General features: G+C 37.9%; 1 protein-coding gene across 9 annotated transcripts in view; it reads right to left on the bottom strand.

Moving 5' to 3' along the window:
• PCLO (piccolo presynaptic cytomatrix protein) overlaps positions 1-21,192 on the bottom strand; it is a 377,965-nt gene that overhangs the window by 169,712 nt on the left and 187,061 nt on the right. For 7 of the 9 annotated variants that reach the window (XM_060414989.1, XM_060414990.1, XM_060414992.1 and 4 more), the window contains exons 4-6: positions 20,260-20,988; positions 5,895-10,980; positions 3,511-5,525 (exon numbers count right to left, since the gene is read on the bottom strand). In XM_060414989.1, the coding sequence (XP_060270972.1) occupies positions 3,511-5,525; positions 5,895-10,980; positions 20,260-20,988 (7,830 nt within the window). The remainder of the gene's footprint in view (positions 1-3,510; positions 5,526-5,894; positions 10,981-20,259; positions 20,989-21,192) is intronic. The other 2 variants (XM_060414993.1, XM_060414994.1) reach the window with 1 other exon arrangement.

Here is a 21,192-nt window from a genome sequence, read left to right as displayed (position 1 = left end):
TTTGTTCATCATCGGTAAGGCATCTGGACTGTCTAATAGCTAAATGCTGTTTAACTTGTGCCCAGTGGTGCAAATATCTATATAAAACCAAAGTGGAACTGACACTTTTAGTATAGGAAGTAACAGTGCAGATTATCAAAAGGACTTGCTAGGATGGGTCTAGACTGTGGCAATGAAAAGGTAACCAGCTGGAGTCTTTTAATGCATGTCCTAACCCACTGCTTCCATGCAATCCTTCCTTTAATACATTTATTGACTAAATATTGAAGACCTGCTTTGTGTTGGGTGCTGTTCTAGGCTCTTGGATTATAGCAGCACCAAAACGAAGTTCCTGCTTTTGTAGAGGTTATGTTCTACAGGATAAAGTAGATGATATTTCATTAAATATGTACTAACACATTAATATACATGTTTGGAGGGTGCAGGAATTCAAGGTGATAGGTTTATATAGAGACTGAAGTAAGGACAGCTTTTCTGTGGAAGTGAAATTTAACCAGAAATCTGTACGCAGGAGTGAATCAGACAACCATCTGGGGAGAGAGAGCTCCGAACAGGCTCCCTGGGTGGGGATGAGGCATACTCAAAGACCAGCAAGGTCAGTGGTTGGAGCACTGGAAATGGCAACCCACTCCAGTGTTCTTGCCTGGAGAATCCCAGGGATGGGGGAGCCTGGTGGGCTGCCGTCTATGCGGTCGCACAGAGTTGGACACGACTGAAGTGACTCAGCAGCAGCAGTAAGGAAGGCAAGAGTGGAGGAGTCCAGGGCCTAGGGCATAGTGTAAATAAAAAATGATGGTGGCTTGGGTTAGGCTCCCCACAGGCAAAGGAAGTAAAACAAAACCTGAACTCAGCAAATTAGATCCCCTGGCACCTATCCCTTCCTTGTCTTTCATTTATAGTAAATCCTTTTCTCCTCCTCTTTGTTTTCTGACTGTTCATCAGTCTGAACCCTTGTATATCTGTTTCCTCCAGAATGACTTCCATTTTGCTCTTCATGGTCCAACAGAGATCTCACCTTCCTGTTTGAGAACTTCCTCCCTTGAAACATTCCCTGGTACTTCCAAGAAGAGAACTGACTACAGATATGTCATGCCATATAAAACTGATCTTTCATGCTGAATTATATGTGTTACTATGTTGTCTCAATGTTGATTGGATGTTTTAATTTTTTTTTCAATTTTATTGGTTTGAGAAAATTAACAGTATGGAAATTACTGAGCTAAACAAACTTGTATCACCATGAATATCACTTAGATTATTCTTTTCAGTACAACTAATATTTAGTAATTTGTGTTTATAATTGAGAGACTGGTTTTAGTTTAAAATGAACCCAAGGAATGTTTAGAAATTTTCCAAGAAATAAATTATAAAATTCCCATCTTAAATCAGAGTATCTAAAGTGCTAAGAACACTGCCTGTATATTAAATGGTCTACCTTACACATGCAACAAAACAGTAGTTTTGAGTTTGTATACAATTATTCCATATTGGAGAAGGCAACGGCACCCCACTCCAGTGCTCTTGCCTGGAAAATCCCATGGACAGAGGAGCTGGTGGGCTGCAGTCCACAGGGTCACAAAGAACTGGACACGACTGAGCGACTTCCCTTTCACTTTTCACTTTCATGCACTGGAGAAGGAAATGGCAACCCACTCCAGTGTTATTGCCTGGAGAATCTCAGGGAAGGGGGAGCCTGGTGGGCTGCCGTCTATGGGGTCGCACAAAGTCGGACATGACTGAAGTGACTTAGCAACAGCAGCAGCGTTCCATATTGAAGCTTGCACTGAGTGTAACCACTTAGAAAAAGGAACTACTGGATTGTGTTCCAAAGTTCAATACACTTAGGATTTTTCAGGCTCAGAGTATTATTTGGTAATTCTATCCAACTTCTAGGATTAGATAGTTAAACAATATCACCATTATAATCAATAATACAATACATACAACACATTGTATCTTTCATTTCACACTTCTAAAACCCAAGAGAATACTGTGAGGAAAAATATTGACACCTTGAATCTCTTCTATACCTGGGTTCATTTGAATTAAGAGTATAGGGTGAAATGTTAAATTAATGGTCAATATACCGCATGGAGAAGGCTGTTCTTTCTGGGACAGAAGTCTTGAGTATAACTTTAAAATACTGCTAAATAATACATTTTCAAAGATTTCTAGATAACTCTTTAGGTGAATTCATAGGTCACTGCTGTAAAAATAAATATCTATACATTACAACTAAGTTAAAAATATTTCTCTCAATATATTTAATTCTAGAAACAAAGCCATACATGGAAACTGAATGAAATCTCAATGTAGCAGTGGTTCCCTGATGAGTTATGATAAGTAAATAAAAAACAAACAAATTATGACCTCTATCTCCCCCATGAAGACAGTTTATACACTCTTTTTTGAGAAAGTACATAATAACAAAATGCCCCTACGAAACTGGAACACTTAGATAAGGATTTTAATTTATTAGTATGACTATTAATATTACTATACACCTAAAAACTGGCTTACAGTTACATATAATGGCACACTTTTCAGCCCATAGCCAGTGTTAGACACATTTGGGTCAGTCGCAATAGAGCAATTTCTCAGAAAATCCCATTTAAAAGCTTCAGGGTTTTAAGATCTAGAGTTTAGAAACCAGTGTAATTAGGGGATATAAACATAAATCTTGTTTTAAATAGAACTATCACTTTATTAATAACTTTCTAATGATATATATTAGGTTTTCTTGAAGTAGATAGCTTGCTTTTTCACCTGATTAACATTCCTTATTCCCAGTTATAGAGATCTTCATAAATATGTCCAACATTCCTATATATGTTCCTTTCACTTTGAAGCATATTTTAAATAAACTCAAATTATTAAACTTAAATAATTATTAATTAAATCTATTTGAAGAAACATAAAAATTAATTTTTTTCTTCTGTAAGCACTAAGATTAAGGCTTACCTGACATTAGATTCGGAAAATTGCCAGAAACAAAATAAGCATGGATGAGCTATGAAGATTAAATTATACTTTATGCCCTAGAAATGCTTTATTTTGAGCAGCAAAGATTAACATTCTGGCAGAAGGAAGAATAGATTGATTAAACGATCTTCAAGGATCCTCCCACTAAGAATTCCAGTATCCATGGGTTTAAATTTTTGGTCATCCTTTGCCTTATCTATTTATTCAATACTTATTCTACCATATGTGAATATTAGTTATATTCACTAAAATCAGCCTACAATTGACACTTGGGAGATTTCAAGAACAAAACGTTCAATCTCATTAATCACAAAATAATATACATTTTTCTCATTTTGCCTTTTTTTTTTCCTATTTCTACATGGATGTATAATTTTCTGCTTCCCCCTCCCCCAAATTTTCTAATGAAATAGTCCTCATTGAAATTTAGAATTAGGCACCAGGAGTGTCACGGCTTCCTAAAGTCTGCAAACACACAGTTAACATCAACTCAGCCATTGTCTTCTAACTGAAAAGAAGCACTCTTACCGTGTAGCCCTCGGTATACTGAAAAGGAGCCCTGGAACTTTCGTCTGCTGTTGGACTCAGAGGCTTGGGGTCAGACATGGAGCGCTGCATCATCTTGGCTGTCTTAGGACTTGCTGGGGGAACTTTAGCCATATCTGGATGCAGTACTTTTTGTGGACTTATATCATCAGGGAGGGGTTTCTCATAAGGTACAAAGGCTGATTCTAAGGCTTTGCCTGGTGAAAGTGGTGAGATGGGAGAATAAAGGACTTTTGGAGATTTGGGTGGGGAAGGAGCCAGCTGTAGTGTGGAATCTGCTCGGAGGTGAGATGAATAACCAATTTCTAAAGGTGTTGGGCGTTTCTTGTCTTTGGGTGGAGAGGTGGCACTCAGATATTGAGGACTTTGTGTGTCTGAATCTGCTTCTGTTTGACATCCTAAACTGCCCCCTTTGTAAGTCTTTTCAGGTGCTGAAATGTGTTTAATTATTTCTACCTTGGCATCCACGCGTGCCCGTATCGAAGGCGTTCTTATGGTTCCAACTGGTTCAGTTTGCACAGATATCTCTGCTACTGTTTGAACGGCTATGCTGGAGACTTTGGAAGGGGGTTTGGCCTTGTCCGCCTCTGCAGGGCTGTCACCATATTTCCCTACGCGAGCTTTCCTCCTAGATCTAGCAGGCACGTCCCATTCATCCTGATCTTCGTCATCCGTTTGGACACTTGTATCGACACTCTTTTTAGTTCTCCTTCGCCTACTCACATAACTCCGATCTGCTGAATCTTCATCGTCAGTCTGTACCCCGCTGTCCACTATCTTTTTAAAGCAGCGGGGGTCATCTGCCAGATTTTCCCCCATCTCGTCGTACTGGCCACGGACTTTAGCTCCAGAACTTCTCTTCTTGGGCTGTTTCTCCTCTTTGACAATTACATCTGTCAGAGGTATTTCTGAAACAGTACTCAGAATGCCAGGTGGGGCAATGTACTGAGTCACCCCATCAGACTGAACCGTGTACCATCCCTGGCTCTGTGGTATTTCAATCGCCACCACAGCTGAGGCTGTGGTGGTTGCATCTTCGGTTGCCCAGAACTGACCACCTTCTGGGGCAACATACTGACCTTCCAGGATGGCCTGCTCTGCAGTGGTCTGTGGAGAGGCAGTTCCAGAAGGGTCATAGTTATACTGGTAGACCTGGCGAATCTTCTGCTCCTCCAGCTGCTGGTGAAGCTGTTGCTGCAGCTGCTGGATCTGTTCCAGCTGCAGCTGTTGCTGTGCTAACGTCTCCTGCCTCATCATGAACTGGGCTTGCCGCTCCTCTTCTTGCTGATAGAGGAGGTGCTGCTTCATCGACTGCAGCTCCTCCAGCTTCTTTTGAACCATGATCTTTTCCTGTTCTCGGAACCTTTGAATCTCCTGCCGTTCCCACTCTAGCTCCTCAGCAAAACGCTGTTGCTTGATCTTTTCCAGTTCCAAGAGCTCACGCTCCAAGTCTAGCTGCTGTTGTTGCTTATCTTCCTCGGGGATGATTAAAAGCGCACTTTCCTCTCCCACCACTTCAGAAAATACTTCAGACGCTGTGGTCAGGGTGGGAACCGAGTCTATCGTCTCAGCTGTGAGAGTCTCCATAGTGATAGTCTGCAAACTGGCGCTGATATCAATACCAGTGACTTCAATGTCTGTTTCAGATGCACCAGTTGTTAGGAAATAGGATCGAGGCATGGGCTGGCTTTGGTGCAGGGCGGACAAGGAAGTCACAGCGTCATTTGTGTGCACACCAGACAAATCCCTCATGGTGGTGCTGAAGATGGAGCCAGGCTGTGTGGTAATAGCAAACGTGGAAGGAACTGGAGTTGCTACTGAAGAATAGACAACCCCATTAGACGACCTCAAAACACTCCCCACACCATACTGGGGTCCTGGAGGTGGAGTCATTCTTGCTGTGGAATACTGCGGGGTACTAATCCCAACTCCTGAAATGACTTGTCGAGTTTCTGGATATGGACCTGTAGTCTTGCTTGAATAATCCATTACCTCACCTGAAATACAGGGGAGAGTTATAGTCCAGTTCCTAGAATGAACGATGTTTTGGGGATTGGAAAGCCCTCTCAGTCTTGAAGAACATAATGAACAGGACTGCATGCAAATCCACAGGTTATTAACCTACTCAGGTGCAGAATAAAAGCAATGTTGAACATGCAGGCACATGCAGGCGACTTTGGGTGGCAGAAATTTTAAAAAAAAAGTGGAGAAACAAAAATGAACATGTACTCCAAAATATATTGCCAAAACATCCAAAGAAAGATAAAAAATAACAAAATTGGAAATAAGACCACATTGTCATCCTGAAATGAGATGAGGAACACCATGATATTTCAAAGAAAGGTCTGTTGCTACATCATACTGACCTGTAGTAATTCTCCCTGAAGTAAGATCTACTGCTGTATCAGTTCCTCCAGAATAATCAAAAGCGTTCTTACTTTTATAGAAAAAATGTCCAGCCTCTGCTAAATTAGTGTCAGACATGGAAGGTTTCATTCCCCCAATCCCTCTATAACCATATGGCCCTGATCGATCATATTGATAGTGATCATCCCTATAACCAAAACGATCTTCAGGAAGAGTGGTTGCAGGCTGCTGTGCTGTGCAGCTTCTTCCAAAGGGTAACTTATAAACCACATCACAGCACACGGCTCTTCTTCCTGCAGTCAGATCAACAGGTTTTTCATCATCTTCTATTATTTTAGTCACCACATTTGAAGAAGCTTCATCCATTGTTACAACAGTTCTGTGAGTTTTGGAGGTACTGAGATCCACTACTTCCCCATCAGTGATGCTCTGAGATGTGGAGCTATCAGTCCATCCATTTGTGACACCAACAGGAGGTGCAGTAACAGGTTTCGTAGGAGCTGATGTCACTGGGTGTGCAGAAGTACTTAAAGATAAGTTTATTGGTGCTTCCTCCCTAATTGTAGGAAAGGTCTGGCCACTTGGTACTCTGTATAGTGGCTCCACATGCTTTGATGTAGTAAGCTGGAGTGGTGCTGCGGTTGCAAGTTCTAGACCCACTAGGCTTTCTGTGCCTGTGGTGTAACTCGCAGTAGCTGTGCATGTAACAACAGTCACTGTCTCTGTAACCAGGGATATAGGAGTCACTCCTGATGAAGTTGCGCTCAGATTTATAATTGAGGGTTGGACAGCACTAATTTGTCTCCCATACATTTCACTTGCTGTGGTCTGCCTCTTCATATCCACTGCAGAGGCAGAAAGATCCATACATTTTTCAGTTACTTTAACATCTGCTTTGGGTACTGTACGCAGATCAATGGCATCACCAACAAGCTGCAACTGGACACCTTCTTTATGCTGCTGCTTCTCTGAACGGAGGTGATCTAGAGCAAGAGGCTCTGGAGGAAAGGATATAGAGACACTGCTGAGACCAACACTAGGGACTGTACTTCTTGCTGCTGGAACTTCAGCCTTGGAAACTTCAGCTGGGTGAAACTGTGTAACTGAAGCTGAAGTTGCTTGAAATGAAGACAGTGTTGTGACTGGGATAGCAGCAAATGTCTCCAAAGCTCTGGAGATGTACAGGCTCTGTTGTGAAGAAGTTGATATTTCCTCAGCTGTCATAGGAGGAACTACAGAAAATACTGGTTCAGTGGAAATCAGATCTTTGGGGGGTGATCCCAACGGCCAACTGGTAATAGCCTGACTAGGTGAAGAATCTGTTGGAGTGCCAGGTTCAGATGGCAATGTGATAACCACATAAGTTTCCATAAGAGACTTGGAAAATCTTGGCGAGGACTTGTTAGAGTGAGGGGAAAGTGGAGAGGTAGGGGAAGGCAATTTATAGTCTGCTGATGTCACTAAATTTAATGTCATACTTGTAGTTAAAGGTAGACCTGTTGGTTTGGTGTATGTATCTGTTAGTTTTGGGGTCGTGACTGGAGGTTGAGGAACTGCTGGTTTAGGAGCAAGTGGAGGTTTGCTTGGCTCAGGTCTATGTGTAAATACAAGTCCAGATGGAATTAAAGATGGCTTAGGAGGAACAGGAGGAGGTGCAGCGGTATATACTTTTGTCATAGGTAACCCATTACTGCTGGGAGCAGATGTGGTCTCCACTGTAGTAACAGAATCTACTAGAGATGTAGCTGCAGTAGTTGCAGTCACTGGAGCTGTAACCGCTAATTTTTTTTTAGGGTGAATAGTTGGTTTAGGTGAGGTTGGTGGAGGAAGAGGTGGAGGAGGAGGAGGAGGGGGAGGCGGAGGAGGTGGAGGAGGGGGAGGAGGAGGGGGAGGGGGTTGGGCTGATATGTCCAAAGAAGAACTTCGAAGGAATGGACGAGTTTTAGTTGGAAGAGAGAAAATGGGAGGAGTGCCAGATGGTAGCTGAGATGCAGGTTTTGCTTGACTCAAAACCTCTTCAGGTAAAAAGCATGTCGTTGAAACCTGCTCCTTCATTGGAAGAGTTTTTACAGAAGAAGGTGTCTGATCAAACACAGTGTCAGGTAAGCTAATTTCTGTCAGTTCAGCCTCAGACTCCTTCCTAGTATCTCTATAAGCTTCCAAAACTTCCAGAATAAGTCCATCCCCTGTTTCCTTTCTGGCCTTCTTCGCTGCATCTTTTTCAGATATAGATAAATCAGTAGAAACAGTGTCAGCAATTAGCCCCTCGAGTTTAGTTCCTACAGATTCTACGAGAGAAGGTTCTATATCAGATAAGGAAATCACAACGTGATCTGTACTAGTTCTACCATCCTGTATGGTTGTCTGATCTAAAGGTATATTTATGTCTTCTGGATAGTCTATAATGCTGCCTGGGAAATATGTTGATGAAGAAATTTCCTCAGCATCTTCAAATTTAGCTACAATGTCCACTGGCTCAGTATAAACTGTGGTCATGCTATCCAGGGTAGTAATGGGTGAGGAGCTATCTGTGGTACAAACTGAAGAAACAGATGATGTGAGAGACGGTGTGTCAGAGGGTGGGACTGATGTAGCACTTTCTGAAGGTTCAGAATAGGTCAAAATCAGTGATTCATGAGCAATTATCTCTTGAATTTCTCTTGTATAATCAGTCACATATTCATCCTCAATTTCTTCTGCTGAAAAATGCTGGGTTATTTTAACATCTGGGATGGAGAGTGTTGTGCTGCTGGTTGAATCTGTAAGAGATGCTCCTGAGAGAACACTTGATGTCAAAGACGCATCAGGTACCCTATCAAAGTCCACAGTGGACTCTGTCAGATCGTCCCTGATGAGGGGCTGGGTTGGACTAGATCCAGGTGTTAACTGCATCTGTTGTCTTTTCATGAGTTCTTCATAGGCAGCATCAGCATCTAATAATTTTTTTTCTTCACTGGTAGAGGTTACCATACTACCCAGATCAACAATCTCATGACTTTCTGGGATGATAAAAGAACTTGAAACTATGTCTTCTTGAGGCAAAACAGCATGTAAATTTTCTAACTCATAAAACTCTTTCTGGAGGTCTGTAATTTTCTGCATGGGATCTTCATAAATCTGTTCCGGAAGTCTCATTTTTTGCTCTCTCCTTGTCTGCTGCAAAAATCCATTTTCCTCTTCTTGCCTTGCGAGCAGACTGCTGTCGAGTGAACCATTGTATGTGTCTTCTACTAAAGATTCATAAATATAATCTTCTATTAGCATCCCACCATACAAAGGCTCTTTTTCAAACATTTCGTCTCGTTCATTTGCAGCTGGAAAAGCTTTATATTTCTGGCTTTTATGCATCATTTCTTCATACATCTCCTCAGCACTTTTTAATGCCTTTTGGCCACCTTCTTTCTGCATAATAGATTGCTCATCTGTCGGTGAGTATAAAGACACAGCTGTGGGCAATTTATAAACTTTTTGTACTTCGATTATTTTTTCTGGGCTTATTTCAAAGCCTTCTGGGTCTGACTCTATGCTAGGTGAATATTCAGAACACGAAGATCGATGGAGCTCCTCCATTTCTGCAGCCTGACGTAATTCTTCTGTTGGAGATGCGTCTTCGATGGGAGAGAGATTACTGGGTGGTGTCTTTGGTCTTTCCCTCCTTCTCTGAGCTCGAAGTTCGTCTTTGTCTTTCTTTGATTTCTTACTAGAACTCTTTCTTTGTTGCTGTTCTAATTCCCGTTGCTTTTCTTGCTCCTTCAATAACTCTTCTTCTTCTCTCAATTCTTCCTCCTCTGAAGAATCTTCAATGGTAGGTAAAAGAGGGCCATGTGATCTATGTCGAGCCTTGCGTTGTTGTTTGCTCTCTCCCTTTTTGTGACTTGGACTACTATCACTGTCTTCATCAAGAGAAGAAACGGATGTAGGGGATGTGCCAGGAGTGAAGCTGGAGGCATGAAGACTAGAAGATCCTTCCCCCCTTGATCGATCTTCTGGAGAGTCTGTCAGGCTTTCCATTTCTAATTCTGGCTCATCATCAAAATACAAAGCTGTTTTTTTCTGTGACGACTCTGCAGAATATTTATCGGCTATGGTGCTGTTGAGTTCAATTGTTTTAAATCGACGGAGTCCTCCTCCTCCGGCAACTACCAGTTCTTCACTCTCCTGACTTTTAGTTTCTCGGTATTTAAGCTCAGGACTTTCATCAAAGGTCTCATCATCTTCATCATGCCAGGAATGGCGTCTTCCTGCATCGTCATCAAAGCTTGCACTACTTTTTCGCGTCAGTCGCCTGTGTTTCCCTGCTGTTCCTTTCCCCTTCCCCCTGGTTTCTTCCTTCCTCTGGCTTTCTATGCTACTGCTAATCTCTTTGAGCTGGTTCCTGATGAACTCATCGTCTTCAGAATCTGAAGCATCTTCATCAGCACTCATTTCTATGATTTGCTTTCGAATGAAGTCCTCCTCTTCACCTGATCCTTGGCTGTCTTCCTGTTTATACTCATCACTGCTTGATGATCCAACACTAGTCCTCCCTTTTCTTGGCGGAACAGGTGAGTTTTCGCTTTCACTACTGTCTTCAATTGAATCATGAGGCTGTCTCCTTGTAGCCAACTCATCAAATTCAGGCTTTTCTTGGTCCTTTCTGGAAAGAATGTCTTGTTGGCTCTCTTTTTTAAAAGTGTCTCCTTCTTCTTGACTCTCTTTGGTCTCCTCCTCTGAAACTGTAGATTCCAGTTTTTCTACTAAACTCTGAGTTTTCTGCTGGTCCTTAGGCTGCTCAGGAGAAACCTCATGGGGCTGTGTTTTCTTTTCTGACTTTTCTTCAACAAGTGTACTTGCCTGAGCTTCTAAAATAGATAGGACTGTACTTTCTAACTTAGCCAAATCTGAGGGGCTGGAAGGGCTGCTTTCTTGTGAAAAGGAGTCCTTTTTGAGTCCCTTGAGCAAATCCTTTTCATCACTGGGAATAAGACTTGGAATTTCACCAAGTGAACTTGATATTCCATCAGAAGAATATCCTGTGTCACTAAGACCTTGTGGGCTTTTCGGCTGCTGAGAACTTGAAGTGTCTGATTTGTCATCTTCCTTTTCCTAGCAGGGAGGAAAAGATACAGGAAAACTTAACATGGGTAAACTAATAACACAGCCTCCCCATTACTCTCAAATAACTATTACTGAGGAGAAATTATAGGAATTTTTCAACTATATAACAGTATTTAAAAAAATCAATGAGCACAAAAAATAAAAATAGTTGATACATATTAAGGTTAGTTTTTATTTAACTAAAGTTTAATCAAATGTCAGTTCTCAAGCACAACTGATTTTATTTCATTGATGTATCATTTTATATCTCAAAACCATTTTCCTTTAAAACATGATTATCTTTCTCAACATTTACTTTGCATAAGAAGTCAAATGGCCAAAGAAAATCTTTAGTAAGTTTCTCTTAACATAATTAATATTTTTGGTTTATTAGAACAGGCAAACAAAGAATCAGAGAATGGGCTTTATACTTGGCTATAAACTGTACGGGATATATTTACTTAACAGAAATAAGCAGGTAACATGACCATAATAATATTCATCTCACCTACTGTAAAGGATTCTTTTTTTTTTTTTTTTTTGAGATAGAGAGGTCAAACAAGGCATTGCCTTTCAAAGACACTCAAAGATGTAAAATGCTATATTTCACTTGGTATGAATGTTAATCTCTATATCACTGTTGCTAATCTCTATATCATAATTGTTAAGCTCTGTATCACTTGAATGTTTAGAAATTGTAAAATTCAAAAAAGCTATGTGATCATTGGTCTGACTGAAAGCTTTAGCTAAAGAGAAATATTCGGCTGTTATTTTTCTAGAGTTATTAGATCATAGCTTCAGCATCCCATCTTAAAGAAATTTAATATCATTTATAAATGTCTATGGACTTGAATATACTTGAAATTTTTACCTTCGCCTTACCCTACTCATTTGCATTCATTCCAATTCAATATCTGTCTTTATGTATAAAGATGTATCTTGAGCACATTATAGGGTAAAATGCTTTTGCAGAATTTAAAACATGACAATTAAAAAAGACAGTCTGATACATTCTTCACAACTTTTAAGCAAAAAACCATGCCTGCCCTTTGTATTACTACAAATTAACTTCCCTGGACCATTTTTGATGTCTTTCTAGAAAAGGAATACTTATCTGCCATTGTGAGATCGTAGTAGTTGGGCTGACAAGCACCCAACTAACTGGTTCATTTCTGTTAAGAGCCACAAATTGAACAGGTAATCACAGGTGAAGTAGTGTTCTCATCAATTTTCTATATGATTTTTCTAGGGATCTCCACTGTGACTGCTCACATCTCACATAATACCAGAGCACAACATTTTATGTCCAGTATGCTTTCTACATCTTTCTTTCCTATATCTAACTACCATAACCACAGGGGTGGGGACATAAGCTCCTTGTGAAAAAAAAACAGTCAAGAAAATGATTCTTCATAATAAAATTTTGATGGTGTAATTTGTGTTCTTTATTGTGAGTCTGCACATATTATAATACATAACAATGTAATAAAAGTATACATATAAGGAGGGAATGCAACTATGGTAATATATAACGATTTATTGAGTATAATAAAGAAGAAATTTTAATTTTATACAATGAATTCTGAAGGCTCTATTGGCATTTTATAAAAATATGATTTGGATCAGACATACACAACATAACAAAGGAAATTAAGAAACACTAGACAGAAGACTCAAATGCATAAATATCAAAATCCCTACCTTACAATCCCCCTTATATGCCCTTCTGGATGTGTTCATGCTTTCCTTCTTTTCTCAGTGTTATGTTCTACTGACTTCTCCCTCCTGGTTTCTTTCCTCTATATTCCTCATGAGATTCAATCACCATTTACCTATGGTGATGTTATGATGATTTTTCACCTAAATGACTTCCTCTCCATATTATAAAGTGGAATAGGTCTGCAAAGATGTCGTTCTACAGGTCTGTGGGTCTAAGATAAAGTATCTGGAGTGTTTAATAAGGAAATCAAGTTAGGTGATCAAAAGGCATTTGGCTGAATTGTTTAGTAGGAACAATTGGTCATGTCCTTATACCACAATCACTGAAAAAACTCAGTGTCAATTTCTGTCATACTGACTAGCATAAATGTAAACTTTCTGGCAGAGGTGAGTGACTGTCTGCTCCATTACTATTAGTGTACTATCAGATCACACACCAACTAACCCCTTCACCTCTTTAAGAAACCTGTACATTTCATCTGCTGCTATTAAAACAATAAAAAAGTTGTTCTTCACATATAGAGATCAGCATAATGAGGTGCCTATCTCTCCATCCACCTATCCTTTCTGTGGCTATTCACTCTTGTTTGTGAGATATCTGGGTTAAAGTTCTTAGTGCAATTTGTATCCATGTAGGTTAACTGGCAATGGCACCCCACTCCAGTACTCTTGCCTGGAAAATCCCATGGACAGTGGAGCCTGGTAGGCTGAGTCCACGGAGTTGCTACGAGTCAGACACGACTGAGCGACTTTACTTTCACTTTTCACTTTCATGCATTGGAGAAGGAAATGGCAACCCACTCCAGTGTTCTTGCCTGGAGAATCCCAGGGACGGGGGAGCCTGGTGGGCTGCCATCTATGGGGTCTCACAGAGTCGGACACGACTGAAGTGACTCAGCAGCAGCAGGTTAACTGGTCAGTTATAGATTTAACACCTCAAACTCTTGCTTTATGAGTACATTTCTTAAGGAGGGAATAATTTGATCAAAAAAGAAAGAGTATCCAGTACTAAGAGAAGAATATACAGCATAGTATGTAAGTTTGGTCTGATTTTCTCTCATTATTCAAACATTTGAAGTACTGTAACTCCAGAAAACTGTGATGAAAGGAGTCGTGTGAGGGAGGCTTATTTTCTTTCAAATTTCTAATTCCCTAGGACTAAAAAATCGGGAGTTTTCCTTTAGTTGCTTCAAAAATGTGTGGCTGTATGCTTTTTACTGAGAAGAACATTAAGCTATTTAGTAACATACTAAGATTTAATAAAATTAATAGATTCAACTGATTCTAAAGTATATGCATAGACTACATATGTAATACAATGTACATATGTGGTTACATATCACTGAGTTTTCTTATTTACTCATTATTTTCATCATTTGAATTGATAGGAGTTGGAATTATGCATTTATTACATGCAACACAAATACAATCCAGAATGACCTCTAAAATTATTACATAAGAATAAAATTCCAGGTATAGTTCCCTTATAGTCCTCAGTCTTAGATTCGAAGTTAGTGGGAAGGACGTTAAGTGTTCATAATTTAAGCACACTTTTTTTAAAAGAAAATTGCAATGTTATTTTTCAGTTCCCTGAGGAACACATTTTCACTGTATTTTTCTAAGTACATTTAGCATTAGACTCTATTTCACTGAGTTTTTTTTTTTTGTATATGTTGCACTTTTTCTCCATGTATAGAATCCTGTACTTGAGTCTTTGTAGTCTTTGTATATGAAACAACTATTCAAAAGTTTAAGAAATGAAGATTCATATTTTCTTACTAACCCAAAGCAGAAGGTGCAGACTACTTTTCCTTTCAGTATTCCACTGCCCTTTATTGACTTGAAGACTGGTCAGAGGGAGGCAGTGAAGAATTCAGAATCCCTTGAAACCTTCCCATGGCATCCTATCTTGAGGCCTTCTCTAGTATCAAGACATTTCTGTCCTGCCAAACTTAGTTCTGCCCTTTCAAAGATGTTAAACTCTTAGGCTTCCATGTCGAAGGCAAATGGAAGGTTTTTTTTTTTTTTTTAAAAAAAACCTTTTATTGGAGTTATGAACTGAATTATTGGTTAAAGACTGTGCAAAGAAAGGAAGCAATATTATGTTTTTGCTTAATGTCCTCCAAGTTATTTAAGTGTAACAGGCCAAAGGAAAACAACAGATGAATAATCTTTAATCAGTTATACAATGTTTTGCCAAAATGGATTGCTAGTCTGAATATTCTGAACAGTGTAAACAAAATTAAATCCACAAATTTACTGGACTTGGAGAGAAAATTAGATAGTCCCACATACATGGGAATCCTTTTCGCTGAAGAAAACCTCATCATTTTCTATCCTATACAATTATGCTGTCTTTATATACCATATATATAACTTAAATACTAACTTCTGGGTCATTTAAACTAGAAATAAAAGTTTATGCTAAAGTATGTTTGAATTTTGTCCTTTTTTAAATCAAGAGAGCTGTAACTTTTCAATGTAATATATCAGATGCAGACAAGCAGTATTCTGTTTCAGTGTAACACATAATTTTTAAATGTTAAACTAAAAAAAACAAAGAAGAATATACCTTTCAAAATATTTATTATATTTCAGGATACATTTTAACTCCATTCGACTAACACATTTTGAAAGACAGGAATGAGTGGAGAGACAAAATGATGGGGCAATAAAGAAATGCAAACAACAAACTGTAACAATATGAATGACGCACATGACAAATGAATAAAAAATAATGTGAACATCTAAACGAAGTAAAAAAGTATATACAAAGTGGCTGAGATTAGAGTGGGAAGTGCTAAGGGAGTTGAATAATTATAATAATGAAAAAGCAGTGTGCTAGAAGTGTCATGGGGAGGCAGCATTATGTAGAGTGTTTAGAAGCCCAGCCTTTATAAGCACAACTGGACTATAATCTTAGCTTTGCTGCTTCTCAGCCTTGTGATCTTGAGCATAACAAATTTAGTTTTCTCCTCTTTAAAACAGACAAAATATTTAACTCATCAGTCGTTATATGGACTAAGTGATAAGGCACCTAAGACAGTGCTCAGAACATAGTGAGAGATAAATTGACTATTATGATGATTTAAAATAAAAAGCAATTTAAAAGTAATCATTATAGAGTGTCTGAACAGTAGGAGAAGTGACTGACACAAGGGAGAGGTCTGGGTGGGATTTTTCCGATAGGAAAACAGCACCAGTGCACAGAGAAGAACTGAATTCAGGTTCAGAAGGAAGATGGCACAAGCCACCTCTGGGATTCACACAAAAGCATTCTTGGCTGTTTTTCAACCTCTCATTGATGGGGGAATACTAGGTTGCTTTCAAGTTAGAGTGGAGCCACAGTCCAAAGGGCTGGGAAAGCCAACTTAAGTATTTAGGCAGAAGTTCTCAGTCGAGGCCAGGTATGCAAAAAGTAAATACTTTTAGGAAGTAAATATGTAGGATTTTTAGTGTCTTTTTAAACCCCAAATAGAAATCATATTTTATAAATGTTTAATAAATAGATTGACACTGGCATTCTTTGATTTCTTATGTCAGTTGGTCATATGTTCTCTGAAGAATCCTGGGAGAAAACTGGGAGTTATACTGTAAAAATTCATAGCAAGGCAGTTACTTCATTTGCTCACCTTTAAATTGAAGCTTATTGTTCAGTTGTAGTTTTTATTACCTAATTTCAAGCAAACCAATGTTCCTGTAATAGGTAAGTTGTAGACAAGATATTCTCACAAAAAATTCATGTGTTAAAGATAATGTTAATAACGTTAGAAACACAAAAGCATATTTATAAAGAAGCTGACACTCTTCATATTGTTATTAGTTTTTCATCAGCAACATGTCAAGGTAAAAGCTGTGAAGATCAAGTTAAATCAGATCTGACACAGAGTTAGTCAAAAATGTGCCATAACTAGGAAAACTATTTGATATCTATATTGCATATGCTATTGCTATTAACAAATCTTGCTTCAACACATCATGTGCTGGCTAATTTCAGCAAATGATCCTATAACAATATCACAGACGTCTAATATTTTTGGCAAATAAACATTCCAGTACTTAACAAATATTCAACAAGTTGAAATAAACATGTAAAATCTTCTTTTGAGCTGCTGTCTTATTGAATAGGAAAAGACAAAAAAATCATGTAACACTTGGGGAAACTTGATTTTTCTGCCATGGAAATATGGCTGAAGTAATACATAGAAAATAATATGGTGACAAATCAAACTGCATTTGTTTGTTAGCCAGTATCACTGCAAAGAAGAAAGAAATAACTGCAGAAGGTTTGGGGAAAATTATTAGGATCAAGTAAACAGCAAAAGGTTTGGCAATAAAATCAAAGTGCGGATGTTTCTAACATGCTCAGTTTATAATATTCATCATTTCTGTTTCAATAGTAAAATATTACTACTGTGAGCTACAAAGTGGTTCAATACTGAGTGATTTGTTTTAAAAGGTGTATCTATATTAATGAAAAAAAAACTGTATGTTAAATTCTGAGGAGTGGTTCTTTTGACTGGAATTATTATTTTTAATTTATTTAATTGGAGGATAATTACTTACAGCGTTGGGTTGGTTTCTGCCATGCGTCAACATGAGTCAGCCATAGCTAAACATAGGTCCTCTCCATCCTGAACTCCCCTCTCACTTTGCACTCCATCCCAGCCCGCTAGGTTGTCACAGAGAACTAGGTTGAGCTCCTTGTGTCACACAGCAAATTTCCACTGGTTATCTATTTTACATATAGTAATGTATATGTCTCAATGCTATTCTGGAATTATTTTGAAAGTTCAGGATAGGGGACACATGTACACCTATGGCTGATTCATGTGAATGTATGGCAAAAACCACTACAATACTGTAAAGTAATTAGCCTCCAATTAAAATAAATAAATTAATTTACAAAAAAAACACGATAAGGTTACAGAGATAGCAGTGCATGCAAAACTCGTTTACTGCATCTTTTACAAGTAAGCCAGTATTCCAGAGAACCTCAGGATTTTACAGATGTGATACATAGTGTAATGAGACCTTTATATTTTGAGTAATATCTTTAATATTTTGTACTGAGATAAATAATAACTAAGAATTTATTTTATCCATAGAGGTTTGCTGATTATCTCATGAGAAATTAATTTTAAAAGTTGTAGATTGTGAAGATTTAATTTTTTTTTTTGACAAAAGTAGAACCCCAAAGTGGTTGAATGTTTTGGTGCTGACAAATGGTGATTAGTAATATGCTACATATTATATATTTAGGAAGAAAGTAAACTCTGAATATCAGTATGATAACTAGAAAGTATATGGGGAAAAAAATAAACACAAGCTGTCTCTTCAAGAGAATCATGATGTGTACACAATCCTTTGAAGATAGATAACTGGAAAGCATCATGTGATTATGCTAGATAAAATGACATATCATTTAAAAAAGTTTTCATGTTTGCCTTTTCAAACAAACTTTAGACAGAATATTTTAATCTGTTTATAAACTTTGTAGATAAAGAATTCCAGTGGGTTTTCAACCCATTTGCTAAAAAAAAAAATTAAAAAAAAATTTAGAACACCACATTTTGTGATAACAGGAATAAACAACTGGCATCAAGTTAGATTAACATTTATTTATGGGCATTCCACAACTTAAAAAAAATAGTTTTCAATTCCAAACCTAGAAAACAGGTAGCAAGATTTGGAAAGTGCTGTTTTTAATACATTTCTTTCATTCCCGATATATTCTGTGGACTATCTTTTTTATTTTAGAGAGTCATCAACACTAAATGTCAAAATATCAAAATAAACAACTTAGAAGCTGAATTTCAAAGAACTCTTATTAAAACATCTTACAAGATTTTCAAACATCAAAGCACAGTCAACACTCTCTAAAATATTATTATTAGTTATACTTCACTATGATCAAGTATATCTATATTTAAATAAACATAATAAAAATGGTGATTTAGCTTAATTTTGATATTTTTGTGAATATGCATATTGAAAATATAGTGCACAGGTTTAATTTAGAAATAAGTATACACATACTGAGGCTGTTAAAGAAAAGTAGAGATGGTTAAAAGTGATGAATTTCTAAAATAAAAAGTAGCATCAACAAAATATTTGGATGCTTCTTGTTTAAATTAAAACCAAATAGAGAATCATTAGAAATATCTGAGTGACAGAGTTATACTGTTGGAACTCTGGAGAACAATTACTTGATAATTATATACTAGAGAAAGGAAAAATAGAAGCCTATTGACTAGTAATTATATTCCTCAAGTCACTGATACAAGATTATGAAGGCCATAAGTAGGATATTGTCCTTAGGAATAGGATCTAAGAGACAGAAGCGTGATGTGGAGAGCCCAGTGTGTAAGAAGAAACCTCAGACTACCCTGAAGATTAGCGACTGGGAGACTAAAGACATGATGAATGATGAAGCCATTATCAGGAACTGCTCCTACAGAGAGTTGGATATGATTTGAACACTGAGTCCCACTTTTCAATGAGTTTCTGAAGTGAAATGATCTACTCAGTACTTGAAAATGCAGGTCCAACACTCAAGAGAGACAGATGGTACACAACAAGATTTAGGAAATAGGAAATAAATGTTCATGTGGCTCCCCTGAGAGGAAAGAAGACAGAATTCAAAGAAAATCCTCATCACATAGAGATGGGAAAAGAGAAAGTCAGCGAGATAGTCAAAGTAGAACTCAAAAAGCGCAATCAGAAAGACAAAAAAGAGAACAAAAAGGGAAGAGTCATGAGAGCCAAGGACAGCTTCACGAAAAAAGAAATAGTAAAAAGAATCTATTTCTGCAAAGTAGTTAGCTAGGAGAAACAGTGGGTGGGGGTGGGGGGAGTTAGATCTAGCCATTAGAATGAGAATACACAGGCATCTGTTTTCTCTAGCTCTGATAAACTTACGAATTAATAACAAAGGAAGACCAGGATTTACTTTATGAGTGATGTACCATATGCCAGAGATGAATTAGTAACCATGTGTTAAAACTATGAACAAAACAACTAAACTGGGTTAGGATGGGCTATTAACCCTTAAAAGTTTCCATTAAAGAAAATAAAAAAGAAGAATATATAAAGAATAATATATATTCCAGATTATGCTTGGATTACAAATAAACCTTCAATATTAAACAAACTGAATAAAACTCTGAACAAAATACATTATATTGCATACACACAATACTAAAATAACTGTAAAACACGTTTCTTCTGAATTTTGGCTGTACTTTTTTTAAAAAATCACAATTATTTAATAATTTTATGGTTGAACACATCTTGAAAGATTTTCAAGTGAGAAGAAATTTGTTGAGTCTTGCTTAACCAAGTGGCTAAGTAAATAAAAATTTCAAGACAAACATTATTTCATGTGAAAGGGGGATACTGATTTCATGTTAGTATTTTTTTTCTGAATGCTACTGACTCTTTTTGAAAATGCTACTAATTGAAAGCTTTTACTTACAAAATTACCATTAAGCATTTGGTGTACATTTAGGTAGACATTAGTAAATTGCAGGTGTAAAACTGCAAAATGAGGTAAGAAACATAACTTACTGTTTTTTCCTTTCCAGATTCCGTCTGATCAGGCTTTGCCATGCACGGTGCCTGTGGCTGTACTTTTATTTTTTGAGTCATCCCATCATCTTCTTTAGGCAAACGCCGAGGTGTGCTGGCTGGTAAATCTTCTGTCTCCATCTGCGGTTGTTTCTTTTCTTCCACTGCTTCCGGAGGCACTCTGTCTTCAGATTTTACTTCAGCAATTTGTACTTGAGTTTTAAGTAAGTCACGTTTCTGTTCTTCCTCTAGAACCGATGCTTTTGTTGCTGGGGCTAACTTTTTGTCTTCAAGAGCCGGCTTTTTGTCTTTAAGGATTGGTTTTTTTTCTTCAAGAGGTGGCTTTTCTTCTTCAGGGAGTGGCTTTTTGTCTTCAGAAGGTGGCTTTTTGTCTTCAGGGGGTGACTTTTTTTCTTGAGGGGCTGAAGTTTTGTCTTTACCCTCTTCTCGGATTTGATCTATGGTTTCCGTAGGGGTACTTTTTTCACCTGAAGGCGTTTCTTTTACCTTTTCTGAAATGGTTTTTTCTGCTTCTGGTTTTTCTTCTTGTTCCTTCTTTTTCACTTTTACTGGGGCAGGCATTGCTGTTTCCTGAAATGGTTGTTCCATAGGGACAGGCATAGGAGAGGCTTTTGGTCCTGCCTGGGTAGGTGGCATTTTGCCCATGTCTCCCAGCTGTCCTGATATTGCTCTCTGGGTTTGGCAATTTAAACAAAGCCATTCTTGAATCTGTAAATAAAATAAAATTAAAAGATTAACTATATTATAATACATCTGTTTTGGCACATTTACCAAGATGAGCACTTGACAAATTCTGGCTGCTTTTTTATATATGGAGAAGGTATGTCATTGTTTTCTGGATCAATAGAACTGACTTTTAAAAGAACATTGCAAAAAGACTGCCTGAAATCTAAACAATAGGGAGAATCCTTA

This window comes from Ovis aries, chromosome 4, assembly GCF_016772045.2.
Source record: "Ovis aries strain OAR_USU_Benz2616 breed Rambouillet chromosome 4, ARS-UI_Ramb_v3.0, whole genome shotgun sequence".
NCBI classification, from domain to species: domain Eukaryota; kingdom Metazoa; phylum Chordata; class Mammalia; order Artiodactyla; family Bovidae; genus Ovis; species Ovis aries.
The sequence above is the reverse complement of the archived record's forward strand: the minus strand, read 5'-3'. Positions and strand labels throughout refer to the sequence as shown.